This window comes from Lynx canadensis, chromosome D4, assembly GCF_007474595.2.
Source record: "Lynx canadensis isolate LIC74 chromosome D4, mLynCan4.pri.v2, whole genome shotgun sequence".
In the NCBI taxonomy this organism is placed as follows: Eukaryota; Metazoa; Chordata; class Mammalia; order Carnivora; family Felidae; genus Lynx; species Lynx canadensis.
Genome location: NC_044315.2, coordinates 6,723,205 through 6,736,270, shown reverse-complemented (window position 1 = coordinate 6,736,270; position 13,066 = coordinate 6,723,205). Strand labels below are relative to the sequence as shown.

The 13,066-nt window shown below is 44.5% G+C and overlaps 1 protein-coding gene across 2 annotated transcripts in view; it reads left to right on the top strand.

The window, feature by feature from the left end:
• Window positions 1-13,066, top strand: part of RCL1 (RNA terminal phosphate cyclase like 1) — a 57,046-nt gene that overhangs the window by 19,370 nt on the left and 24,610 nt on the right. For both annotated transcript variants that reach the window (XM_030292719.1, XM_030292720.1), the window contains exons 4-5: window positions 4,114-4,188; window positions 5,086-5,210. In XM_030292719.1, the coding sequence (XP_030148579.1) occupies window positions 4,114-4,188; window positions 5,086-5,210 (200 nt within the window). The remainder of the gene's footprint in view (window positions 1-4,113; window positions 4,189-5,085; window positions 5,211-13,066) is intronic.

Here is a 13,066-nt window from a genome sequence, read left to right as displayed (position 1 = left end):
TCTTGGGAGTTCAGGTGCATAGACTCTTCCGAGGATCCTGAGTACAGTGCAAGACCTGAAATTGTCAGCTGTAAGGGAATGTGCACAGCCTCTTTAGAATTTTAAACTAATTTCAAATGATTCCTTTTTTACTGCATTTTCTGACGATTCTAGGAAATGGGCCTTTCAGTTAGAAATGTGACAGGAGGCCTGTCACTTCTGGATTGGGGCGGGGGGAGCAGGAGCCTTGCATAATGGGAAAAAGCTCTGAAACATGAGGAAACTTGGGTACTGGCTGCCTCAGTTATGTACTCTTTTTTTTTCTCTATAATTGCCAATAATCTTAAAAGCTATTTGCACTGGCGTTATTAAAAAAAAGTTTTGTATGGTAGCAGTGACAAAGATTAGTTGATGAATTCCCCAGAAATAATATTTAACTCTTGTGTGCAGAATATTTAAAAAAAAAAAAAAATCTGTTTTCAGGTGTGGTGGGGCTCTGCTTTTTCTAGCTTCACGACTAAAGTGACCTTGGTGAATACTTGACTCCAGCCTAGGATAAAAGAAATACACCTAATCCTGGATGAAGAGTAATTTCTTCAGCCTGTGGCTTCATTTCAAGCTTTCTCTGTGATGTGTGGCTTTCCCGATTCACGTCCGTGCCCACTGTGTGCACACAGGATGAACTCAAGGAGTTTTGCCCTTCGGGATCTTGATCTCCTAAGGTGGACAGCTATGGAGGCAGCCAGGGGGGCTACGAGGGTACCCTTATCAGAGGTATAGGCAAAATGCTGAGGGCTGGGAGGGTTTTCTAGAGGAAAGGAGGCCACAGAGTCAGTCTTGGATTTTAGGAAGATGACTCCGGAGGCCAAGATGAGGATGAATTGGAAAGGTCTCAACTAGTTTGAACATCATGGAGGTGGAAGTAGAAAGGAAGGGACAGATCTGAAGGACATTGTGGGGGCAGAGGTTTCTTAACTTGACAGCTAATTGGAGATGGGACAGGAGGAAGGAGTTATAAATAATTCCATGATTTCTGTCCTGGTTGACTTGAAGGGTAGAGATCACATAGCATTTGATATGGGGAAGAGGAAAATTGTGGTAGGATGATGGATGATGTGTTTAATTTTCATCCTTCTCTGGGATGTTGGCAGGATATCCACAGAGGTTGTCTAGCTGGCAGTTAGAAGTTATTGTCTGGGGTCTCAGAGATAGGTCACCAGGATCTTACCTATTGACAGTTAAATCCCTAGGAGAGTGAGATGGACCAGTGCCGGGGTTGAACCCTGGAGGCTTTTTGACTGAATTAATCCTACAGGTGTTCCTCCTCTGGGCTGCAGTGTGCTGGTGTGTGTCTCTCAATTGGTGGTTCATGTTTGAGACCCCAGGTTTTACGTTACAGAAGGTCGACGTGGCGGCACCGGGTGGCCATCAGCCCGACCTGAGTGGCTTGGTCCTCTGGATGAGACGTGAGCTCTCCAGTTGGACACAGGCCTTAGCTGACCTCATCATTCATTTAAATTCCCTTTCTGACCTCCATGGGCATTTGGGTTTTGCCCCATGGTCCCAGAGGCTGAGAGTAGGGGAAGGAGAGGAAGTGAATGAGGTGTGAGCAGGGAAGAGGGGCCAGAGACAGCGACCGTGGACATAGGAGGCAAGTTCTAAGAAGCGGGGGATGACTCACAAAGCCAGTCTTTGCAGGAGCCGACTTAGGGCTGGGTGGGGGGTTGGGCAGTGAGAAGTTGTACTGACCTCGAGAGAGCAGTGTCCTTGGACTATAAAGACAGCCATAGGTTGGGGAATGAGTAGCAGACAGATGAAGAACCGGGATGGTTAGAAGGTTAGATAGGATGATGGGGGTGTTTATAAGGCTGACTCCTGGAGCTGCTGGAGGGGTGAGGGTAAGACAGTAGAAGTGATAGGACGAGCCTTATGAGAGAATAGGGACATTTTCCCTTGGGGACAGAAGGGCAGGGAGTAGGGAGAAATTCTGAGAAGAAAAGTTCAGGAGATCTTATCTGCATCTCCGTGATTCTGCACCAGGGCATAGTAGATATTTATTGGTGCCAACAAGCCGGTCAAATGGCAAGGAAGGTTCCAGTCTTTTCCAGTACCCTCCTGGAAGGGGAAAAGAAGTACTATCATGTCTCCTGTGTGCTGGGCCCTGTTGTGAGTGAACCTGTGTTCTTCTGTATGTATCCTTATTTACTGAATTCTTGAACCAACCCTGTGAGGTGGATGTTCTTATCACTGTTTCAGACAAGGTAGCTGAGAGCAGTTTCTTCCCTTTCTCGCGTCGGCTTGGATCTGATCGCATTTCTATCTGCTGACTGACTGAACTGAAGGGTAATGCCTCTGCCATCAGGTGCCACTTGGACCAGACTTGGGCCTGTAATCGCAGAGTTCCGGCTCCATTTTCCTTAAGCAGAACTTGTAGACCATCCTCACTCTGCTAAAATGAGAGTGTGCACAGCGAGAGGGGTACGTCCAGTCCAGCCCCTCACCTTACGCAGGAGGCACCCACGGCCCTGGGGATGTGGGGAAGTGTCCAGGTCTCCCAGCTAATAAGAGGCAGAGAAGGACTCAAGCCCGCATCTGCTTTTCCGGCCCTAGTCCCACTGCACCAGGATGCCTGCCATCCGGGGCAGCTAGAGGCTGATTCAGGAGATGGGACCCCCTTCAGCTACACTAGGGCTTCTGTCTGACCTTCAGAGTCCATTTGGCCTCGGCCTTTTGACTCCAGGTATAGGTAGGATGAGGCAGAAGGGATGCGCTGCTTTCTCCCCTCTCTCCAGGCTGGGCGCCTGGGTCCCAGAGTCACGTTGGCAGAGCAGCGTGCGCCCCTCCACCCCCACTGTTCCCAGAGTCTGGGTTGGCCTGCTCCCCAGTTGCCCTTAATTCTAGCCTAGACTGGCTTCCTCTCGGTCCTGGCAGCCCCAAATGCATTATTTTAAGTTTGTGACATACGTTTAGCTTCAGTATTGAATGACATTAGCTAATCTTTAATGAGTTTTCCTCGTAACTGCTTCTGCCCCACCTGATCCATTCTGACCAGGTTCCTAGGCTTCAGAGGTCATTTCTGCCCCTGGTTAATTTTGTGGTATCAGAATATTTAGTTGGGGCTGTTCTCTGCTATGAAGGCTTATTGGAGTATCATTCTATTGAATCTCAGCATGTTAGAGTTGGTGGCAGCTCGGAGAGAGACAGGCTGAGAGCCCCAGACCTTAAAGACCAGGAAATTCAGACAGTTGGGATTTTCTGACCAGAAGCCACACAGCTAACAGGAGGTGGAGCCTGGACCGAGCCGCCCTGCCCCTGCCTGGGGGTCGCTCGCCCCTGCAGGCTGGAGAGCAGCTCTGTTCAGTTGGGAACAAGTAAGGGAGTGATTGTCCTTTCCTTCCCGAGTTGCTGTTGAGACAGCGTTCACTGACTTGTTCGCCAACCTGATTTGAATGTCATCCTTATTCCCTCTGGGGCATCCACAAATAAGTAAGCCGAGGAACCCAGGCCCCCGAGGAGCTCTAAGGGAGGAGGTCATAACATCCATGCTCGGCACAGCCCTGCCATCAACTGTGGGCATTGTCATTGCACTGTGGGGCTTCCCTGAGTCCAAGCCTACCTCCCCCGGCCTACCCCTTTGTGGACTACCCCCTCCTGTGACTGCCTGTGTGGCACCCGCAGGACTCCCAGGTAGCCCCTGCTCAGGTTGCAGACTTCGTTTGGTTTGCTTTGGCTTGGATTGCCACCAGCTCTCAGCACTAAACAACCATGTTGGAAAAAGAATAATAAAAAAGGCTGATATTTTCTTCTGTAACGCTTAGGCCTCTAGGAATGAGCAGAAGTCCCGGTTTGTTTTCTGGATGGGCCTAGCCATTTCTTGATGCTTTTTGCGTGATGCATGTGATACTCACGATGACTGACAGGGTAGATGTATGCTGTTATAAAGTGAGAAAGAGGGGCTCGGAGAAGCCAGCAGCTTGTAAGCTCAGTTGTAAGCCCGTGTGCTTCCTCCTCGCAGGACGACATCGTCTGCCCGGTTGCTGAACCTCATCCTGCTTTGTGGGCTCTTTGTTCTTCCCACTTCTCAAGGTTTAATTAAACTTTTTTTTTTTTTTTTTTCCTGAAATAATTCCACAGGTTGATGTTCTTAAGGCAACAGCCCTCCCCCTGTTGAAACAGTTTGGAATTGACGGTGAATCATTTGAGCTAAAGGTAAGGATGTGTGTACCTTGTTGGCTGTATATATATGTGTACAACATATTCTCTTGTGAACTCATGGGAAGAGCTGTGTGACTCGTGTGTGTGTGTGTCACATCGAACGTCTCCATTGAGAAGATCCACGGGAGTCATGACCCCAATGTTACAGACTTGGAGCTGGAGAGGGACTCTTGAGTAATGACAGTCATAGTGGCCAGTTACTCGCACTTACTCTGCAGTAGGTGATGGTGTGAGTGCTGCACATGCGTCGGCTCTCTTATTCCTCGTGGCATCTCCACTAGTGAGCAGTGGAGCCAGGGTTGTAGCCACACGGCCTGCCCTCTCTGGTCGAATCATCAAGATGTAATTTGTTTCCAGGGCCTCCCAACCTGGATGCCCCTGTGAATGTTCAGTGTTTTCAAAACCTAGTAGAAGTAATTTAAGCATCTGTTTAAGCAGGGTTACATCAGTAACACTGGATATCTTAAGCTGTTTAGCATCTATTTCTTAAGTTAATGTTTTAAAACGGGGGAAATGACTTCATTTTTACTGAATAAAATGAGTTTTGATAGATCAGTTCATTGCACAGGAGGAGAAGCGGGCTCCTGACGGGTGAGAAATGGGATGAGCCAATGAGCTGGGCTAGTTGCTCACAGTTAGGATGAGGGGACAGGCCCTCGTGATGAAGTGGCTTTACTGTGACGGGGACGTGCTGGCCTGGAGTCACCGCTCAGCACGTGCCCTCTTGGTGCTAACTTAAGGTGCTGTCGGCATTGAAGGGGTTGACAAGGTGGGTACGAAAGAGCTCGCTGCCTCCCGAGGAAGAGCCCCTTGGCATAGAGCAGCCAGGTTGGGTGTCAGGGTCACGCGCTCCGCAGCATCATCACCTCTTCTGTCTTTCCACCCGGGCAGGTTGTGCGACGGGGAATGCCTCCCGGAGGAGGAGGAGAAGTGTTCTTCTCCTGTCCTGTGAGGAAGGTCCTGAAGCCCGTTCAGCTCACGGATCCAGGGAAGATCAAACGTATTAGAGGAATTGCGTATCCTTTTGTTTGATTTAACTTTCTGTTCTTTGACTTGCCTCTCGAAGGGAAGAATGACTTATGACTTCCAACAGTTTACCTCTTCGCAGAGTTATTTACTTTTAGACAGCAGTCTTGGGGAAGTCTTAGCAGTGCAAAATGGTAATTGTTGGCTGAGATACGATGTTTTATTATCCGTCTCACCATGACTAGACTGGTTCCTTCGTTGTTCTTTTTTAGTTCACGCTCAAGCAAACAACTCCAGGGTATGTCCTGCTCTCCTGGGGGCTTTGGTTTAGGGACCACCAACACACCCCTGATGAGGGGAAACCTACGCAAACACGTAATTCTGATCTAATGTGTAAAGTGGTGTAGACAGGTACACAGCAGGTTGGGGGAGCTAAGATACAGGATGGCACATTTTGTCTGGAGGATGTAGGAGGGCAGGAATAATACCTGTTTGTTTGTTTATTTATTTATTTATTTATTTATTTAACATTTATTTATTTTTGAGACAGAGAGAGACAGAGCATGAACGGGGGAGGGTCAGAGAGAGAGGAAGACACAGAATCTGAAACAGGCACCAGGCTCTGAGCTGTCAGCACAGAGCCTGACGTGGGGCTTGAACCCACGGACCGCGAGATCATGACCTGAGCTGAAGTTGGACGCTTAACCGACTGAGCGCCCCAGGTGCCCCAGTAATACCTGTCTATTAAGTGATTACTTTGCATACTCTGTGATAATATAAGGGTATACTTGCTTTTCTTTTGTGTTTAAACAACCACTTTATTGGGGCACCTGGGTGGCTCAGTCGGTTGAGCGTCTGACTTTGGCTCAGGTCATGATCTCATGGTTCACAAGTTTGAGCCCTGCATCTGGCTCACTGCTGTCAGCGCAGAGCCTACTTCAGATCTTCTGCCCCCCCCCCACCGCCCCTCCCTCACTCACACTGTCTCTCTCAAAAATAATTAATTAATTAAAAACCATTTTATCGATGTATGATTTACGTACAAAAAGATATACGGATTTAATGTGTACAGCTTGATGAGTTTGGAGATTAGTATATACCTGTGAAACCAGTAGCATAGTGCCTTAGACCTATTCGTTACTTCCAAGAGTTTCTTTCTGCCCTCTTGATTTTTTTTTATTTTTACACTTTTTTTAGATTTTTATACTTTTAATTTTTTGTGGTAACATTTGATATAGGTCTACTCTTTTAGCAAATTTTTTTAAAAATTATGTTTTAAATTCCAGTATAATTATCTTAGCAAATTTTTTTTTTTTAATTTTTTTTTTTTTTTAACATTTATTTATTGTTGAGAGAGTATGAGCAGGGGAGGGGTAGAGAGAGAGGAAGACACAGCATGCGAAGCAGGCTCCAGGTTCTGAGCTGTCAGCACAGAGCCCGACACAGGGCTCGAACCCACGAACTGTGAGATCATGACCTGGGCGGAAGTTGGGTGTTCAACTGACTGAGCCACCGAAGACCCCCAGCAAATTTTTAAGTATATAGTGCAGACATGGCATATAGTGGATTTGTAGGACTTAATCATCTTGCATAGCTGAAACTTTGTACCCTTTTACCAGCATTTCCACCTTTCCCCTTCCTTCCAGACTCTGGCAACCACCATTCTCTCTGCTTCTGTGAGTGTGACTATTTTAGATTCCTTCTATAAATGGAATTATGCAGTATTTGTTTTTCTCTGTCTGTTCTGTATCTTTCACTAAGTGTTATTTCACTTAGCACACTGTCTTCCTTATTAAACCATGTCACAAATGATAGCATTTCCTTTTTTTTTTTTTAAGGCTTAATAATACTCTACTGTATGTATATAAATACTACATTTTCTTTATCTTGCATTGGACATTTAGGTTGCTTTCATGTCTTGGTTATAGTGAATAACACTGAAATGAATGTGGGAGTGTATTCAGTTTCTGTGGATATGTACCCTATGTGGGATTGTGGGATCAATTTACATTCTCACCAACAGTGTATAAGGATTCCGTTTTCTCCACACTTTCAGCCATACTTGTTATCTTTTGTTTTTTGTTTTTTTTATAATAACTGTTCCAGCAAGCATGAGGTGATAACCCGTTTTGTTTTAAGATTTTAATGTTTATTTTTGAGAGAGAGAGGGGGGAGGGGGAGTCGGGGAGGGGCAGAGAGAGAGGGAGACACAGAATCTGAAACAGGCTCCAGGTTCTGAGGTGTCAGCACAGAGCCCAACACGGGGCTCAAACCCACAACCTGGGAGATCATGACCTGAGCTGAAGTTGGATGCTCAACCAACTGAACCACCCAGGTGCCCCTAACTCATTGTGGTTGAGCCCTTTTTCACATGAATGTATGAACATATCTGGTTCTTCTTTGGAGAAGTATCTATTCAGGTCCTTTGCCCATCTTCTAATTGGATTATTTTTAGTTTGTTGCTGTTGAGTTGTATGAGTTTTTACATATTTTGGATATTAATCAGAGATATGAATTGCAGACATTTTCTCTCATTCTGTGGATTGCCTTTTCACTTTGTTGTTTCTTTTGCCCTTGTTTTGGTACTCCATCCAATAAATCATTGTCACTGCTAAGAAACTTTTCCCCTATGTTTTCTTCTAGAATTTTTATGGTTTTAGGGTCTTATGTTTATCTTTAATCTATTTTGAGTTGATTTTTGTATGTGGTGTGTCTGTTGAACAGACTTGTAGGGGTTTATTTCTGGGCTCTCTGTTGTGTTCCATTGGTTTTTGTGGCAATACCATGCCTTTTTGATTACTGTAGCTTTGTGATATATTTTGAAATCAGGAACTCTGATGCCTCCAGCATTGTTCTTGCTCAAAGTTGCTTTGGCTTTTTTGAGTCCTTTGTAGTTCCATATAAATTTTAGGATTGTTTTTTCTGTATCTGTTATTTTGTAAAAAAAAAAAAAAAAAAATCATTGGGATTTTGGGGCGCCTGGGTGGCTCAGTTGGTTAAGCATCTAACTTTGGTTCAGGTCATGATCTCACAGTTCGTGGGTGTGAGCCCCGCGTCGGGCTCTGTGCTGACAGCTCAGAACCTAGAGCCTGCTTGCTTAAGATTCTGTGTCTCCACCTGTCACTGCCTCTTCCTGCTGGTGCTTGCTCGCATGCTGCACGCTCTCTCTCAAAAATAAAATAAATAAACATTAAAATAATTTATCATTGGTAGTTTGATAGGGATTGCATTGAATCTGTAGTTTACTTTGGGTAGTCTGGACGTTTTAAGAATATTAATTCTCTCAGTCCATGAATGTAGACTGTCTTTCCATTTATTTGTGTCTTTTAAAGATGTTTTTCGGGGCGCCTGGGTGGCGCAGTCGGTTAAGCGTCCGACTTCAGCCAGGTCACGATCTCGCGGTCCGGGAGTTCGAGCCCCGCATCAGGCTCTGGGCTGATGGCTCAGAGCCTGGAGCCTGTTTCCGATTCTGTGTCTCCCTCTCTCTCTGTCCCAAAAATAAATAAAAACGTTGAAAAAAAAATTTTTTTTTAAAAAAAGATGTTTTTCATGATTGTTTTATACTTTTCAGTATACAGTTCTTTCACTTCCTTGGTGAAGTTTATTCTTACGTTTTTAGGTTTTTTGGATGCTTTTGTAAATAGGATTATTTCCTTGATTTCTTATTCAGATAGCTTATTGTTAGTGCACAGAAATGCAACTGATTTTTGTATGTTGAGTTTGTATTCTGCAACTTTTAAAAATATTTATTCCAGTAGTTTTTTTATTTGGGGGGTGATATCTTTAGGGTTTCTACGTGTAAGATCGGGTCATCTGCAGTAAGATAATTTTACTTCTTCCTTTCCAGTTTGCGTTCCTTTCATTTCTTTTTCATGCTTAATTTCTCTGGCTAGGATTTACAGTACCATGCTGAATAGGAATGGAAAGAGTGGCTATCCATGCTTGATTCCAAATTGTAGAGGAAAAGCTTTCAGTTTTCCATCATTCCTGAAGATGATGTTAGCTGTGGGCTTTTCATGTATGTCCTTATTGTGTTGAGATAAGTTTCTTCTATACTTAATTTGTTGAGAGTTTTTAATTGTGGAAGAGTATTGAATTGTATGATGCTTTTTCTGTGTCTATTGAAACAATCATGTGATTTTTATTCTTTATTCTGTTAATGTGGTTTATCACGTTAGTTGATTTGCATACATAGAGCCATCTTTGCATATCAGGGATAAATCCCACTCGGTCATGTTATATGAACCTTTTAATGTATTGTTGAATTTAGTTGACTAATATTTGTTGGTAATTTTTGCAGCCATGTTCATTAGGGATATTGGCCTGTAGTTTTCTTCTTTGTAGTGTCTTTATGGTTTGGCTTTGGTATCAGGGTGACACTGGTTTCATAAAATGAATTTGGAAGTGTTCTCTCTTTGATGTTTTTGGAAGTCTAAGGATTGGTATTTGTCATTTAAATGTTTGGTAGAATTCACCAGTGAATTAATCGTGAAGCCATCTGGTCTTTGTTTCGAGGTTTTTGATTACTGATTCAGTCTCCTTACTTGTTATTGGTCTGTTCAAGCTCTATTCTTGATGCAGACTTGGTAGAATTTATCCATTTCTTCTAGGTTGTCCAATTTGGCATGTAACTGTTCATAATAGTACCTTATTATTTTTTTTACAAATTGTGGCATCACTTAGAATGTCTCTGTTTTCATTTCTGATTTTATTTACTTGAGTCTTTGCTCTTTTTTTCTTAATCTAAGGGTTTGCCATTTATCTTTTCAAAAAACTGATTCTTCTGTTGATTCTTTTCCCGTTGGTTTTTGCTTTTCTGTTTCACTTGTATCTACCCTATTATTTATTTCCTTCTGCTAACTTTGGATTTTAGTTCTTCTTTTCCTGGTTCCTTGAAGTGTAAAGTTCGGCTGTTTATTAGAGACCCTTCTTCTTTTGTAGAAAGAATGTAGGTCCTTATCACTATAAAATTCCTTCTTGGTACTCCTTTGCTCAGTCACAAAAGTTTTGGTATGTTGTGTTTTCATTTTTGTTTGTCTATAGATTTTCTAGTTTCTCTTTTGATTTCTTTGACCCCTTGTATGTTCAAGGATGTGTTCATTTTCATCGGTTTGTAGATTTCCCCATTTTCTTGCAGTTATTGATACCTACTTTCGTTCCATTGTGGTTGGAAAAGGTAGCTGAGGTGATTTCAGCCTTCTTAAACTTGTTAAGACGTGTCTTGTGACCAACCTTGTGATCCTGGAGAATGTTCTCTGTGCAAGTAAGAAGAATGCGTGCCCCTCTACTGTTGGGTGAAATGTGCTCTGGATGTCTGTGAGTTCCATTTGGTTTATGTTGTTCAAGTCTTCTGTTGCCTTACTGATTTTCTTTCTGGATGTTCTATCCATTGTTGAAAGTGGGGTATGAAGTCTTCAATTGCTGTTGTATTGCTCTTTTTTCAGATCTGTTGATGTTTACTTTATATATTTAGGTGATCTGAGTGAGTGCATATATAATTGTTACATCTTTCTGTTGAATTGACCTTACATTGTATGATCAACTTCTTTATCTCTTGTGACTTTAAAACATTTATTTATTTATTTTTATTTATTTAGAGCATGAGTGGAGGAGGGGGGCGGAGGAAGGGAGAGAATGTTTTCTTCTTTTTTTTTTTTTTGAGAGAGAGAGTGTGAGTGAGCGGGGCAGAGAGAGAGGGAGAGAGAGAATATCTTAAGCAGGCTCCACTCCAGGCTTAGCGTGGAGCCCTGTCTCTTGTGACCTGAAAGTCTTGTTGGACTTAGTCTCTTTTGTTTGATGGAAGTTTAGTCACTCCTACTCTCTTTTGGTTCCCATTTGCACGGAATATCTTCTTTCAGCTTATATTTGTGCTTATATGTTAAAGCGGGCCTTTTGTAGACAGCATATAGTTGGGTCTTGTTGTTTTACCCATGTAGCAACTTTTGTTTCTTCTGATTGTGAAGGTTAATCCGTTTACATTTTAGACACTTTATTTTTAAGCCTCAAAGTGACTTCTGAGTTTACTTGCATTCTGTTTTGCAGATGGGGAAACTGAGGCAGCACCTTATGGAATTTGTATCCACATAACACTGCTCGTGACAGCAGAGCTGGGATTTGAGCTCTGTCTGATCGCAGCCCAGACTTTTAACCTCTGCCTTTTCCTATAGGAAGGGAAGGCATTGGGACTGAGCTTTGAAGACTGGAGGCCTGTGAAGCAGAGCAAGAAAGGAATGCTTGTGCACATGTCATAGTGCACAGTGGTTCTGGGAATGGCGAGCCGTGCAGTGTGGCCTCAGTGCAGGTTGCGCAGTGGTGTTTGGTAGTAGAAGGTGGAGATAGAAGTAGTGGATGATGGGGCGGGAGCCAGTGAAGATTAAAGACCACGTTGAGGGAGTTGGCTTTTATTCCAAAGTCAGCAGTTATCTAGAGAGAGAATTTCCATGTTAAGACCATAACTTTGGTGATGCTAAAAGAACTTTTGGCTGCTTTTTAGAAGGTTCAAGTAAAAAAAAAAAAAAAAAAAAAAAAAAAATCCTATCACCTAGTGGCAACCACTTACAGGCAAAGATACTAGAGAGTCATTGTGCCCTGAAGAGCCTGGGTGAGGGTTGCTGGTTTACAGAGATCCTGGGGGCAGCATGCAGGGGATGCCATCACCACCTGACTCTGTGATAGGGGGACAGGGGGGTCCTTGAGGGCGATTTTGATGTGTCTCCTGGCACCTGGATAGAGATATACATTCTGACAGTAGCTGTGTGTTTGGTGGGTGGGGGGCAGTGAGGATAAGTTCAGTTTTATTCCTGCTGGGTTTGAGGGCCCTTCGTGTGGTTACAGGGAGATAGGCCTAGAAAGGAAATTAGAAATGCACGTCTGTAACCTGGGGGCCAGGTGAGAGCCCAAAGTGGGTGATTTGGAGTTGGCTACTGTGTAGTGTGCGGGAGAGGCGGGTGGATCCCTGAGAAGCCACTAAGACTTGAAAGCAAAAGCAAAGTGCTCCCAGGGCACCTCGGGAGCTCAGTTGGTTAAGCATCCAACTCTTGATTTCAGTTCAGATCGTGATCTCATGGCTCATAAGATTGAGCCTCATGTTGGGCTCTGTGCTGACAGCTTGGGGCCTGCTGGGGATTCTTTCTTTCTCTTTCTCTTCCTCTCTCCCTCCCTCCCTCCCTCCCTCCCTCCCTCCCCTCCTTCCTTCTCCCCTCCCCCACTCATGTTCGAGAACACGCACTCTCTCTCAAAATAAACCAAAAAAAAAAAAAAAAAAAAGAAGGCCAAGTGCTCCCAGGAAGGGGGACCAGGGAGAGTCAAGGGGTTGAGAGGAGAATAAAGAAAATGCAGCTTCTTAGAAGTCCTGGTTGGACGCCCCCCTCCCCTGCCCGAGGAGCCCAGAGGAGTCAGCCTGAGGCTGGAGAATGCTCTGGGCAGCTCACGGCCAAGGAGGAGCTCCTTCCAGAGAGGAGGAGCCAGCCCCAAGACCAGTTCCCGGCTGAGGGGTGTGACCCGGAGGGCTGTGGTGCAACATGGAGGTTGCTCTGTCAAGAGTCTTGACCGGAAAGAGAAGCAGGAGGAAAGATAAGGCGGTTACTTGCCATATGGAGATGGAGAGAGGTGAGAAGATTCCCTCCCTTTCCGAAGAAAAGGTTGGTGCTGATCTGAGTACTGCTGTTGATCCAGTAGATCTCTGGATGAGAGGGAGGCTCATGCAGCAGGGTAGCAGTGATAAGGTGCTGGGATCAGACGTGAGTTCCGACTCTGGCTTTGCCGCTCAGGTATGACAGGATTTCGGCCCAAAGCCTTGGTTGACCCGCATGTCACTGGGCACTTTACAAACACCGTGTGGGGCTGCAGTGAAGGTTGAGTGAGGTGATAGATGCATAGTACGAGGCACTGGGCTGGTGTGTGAGTA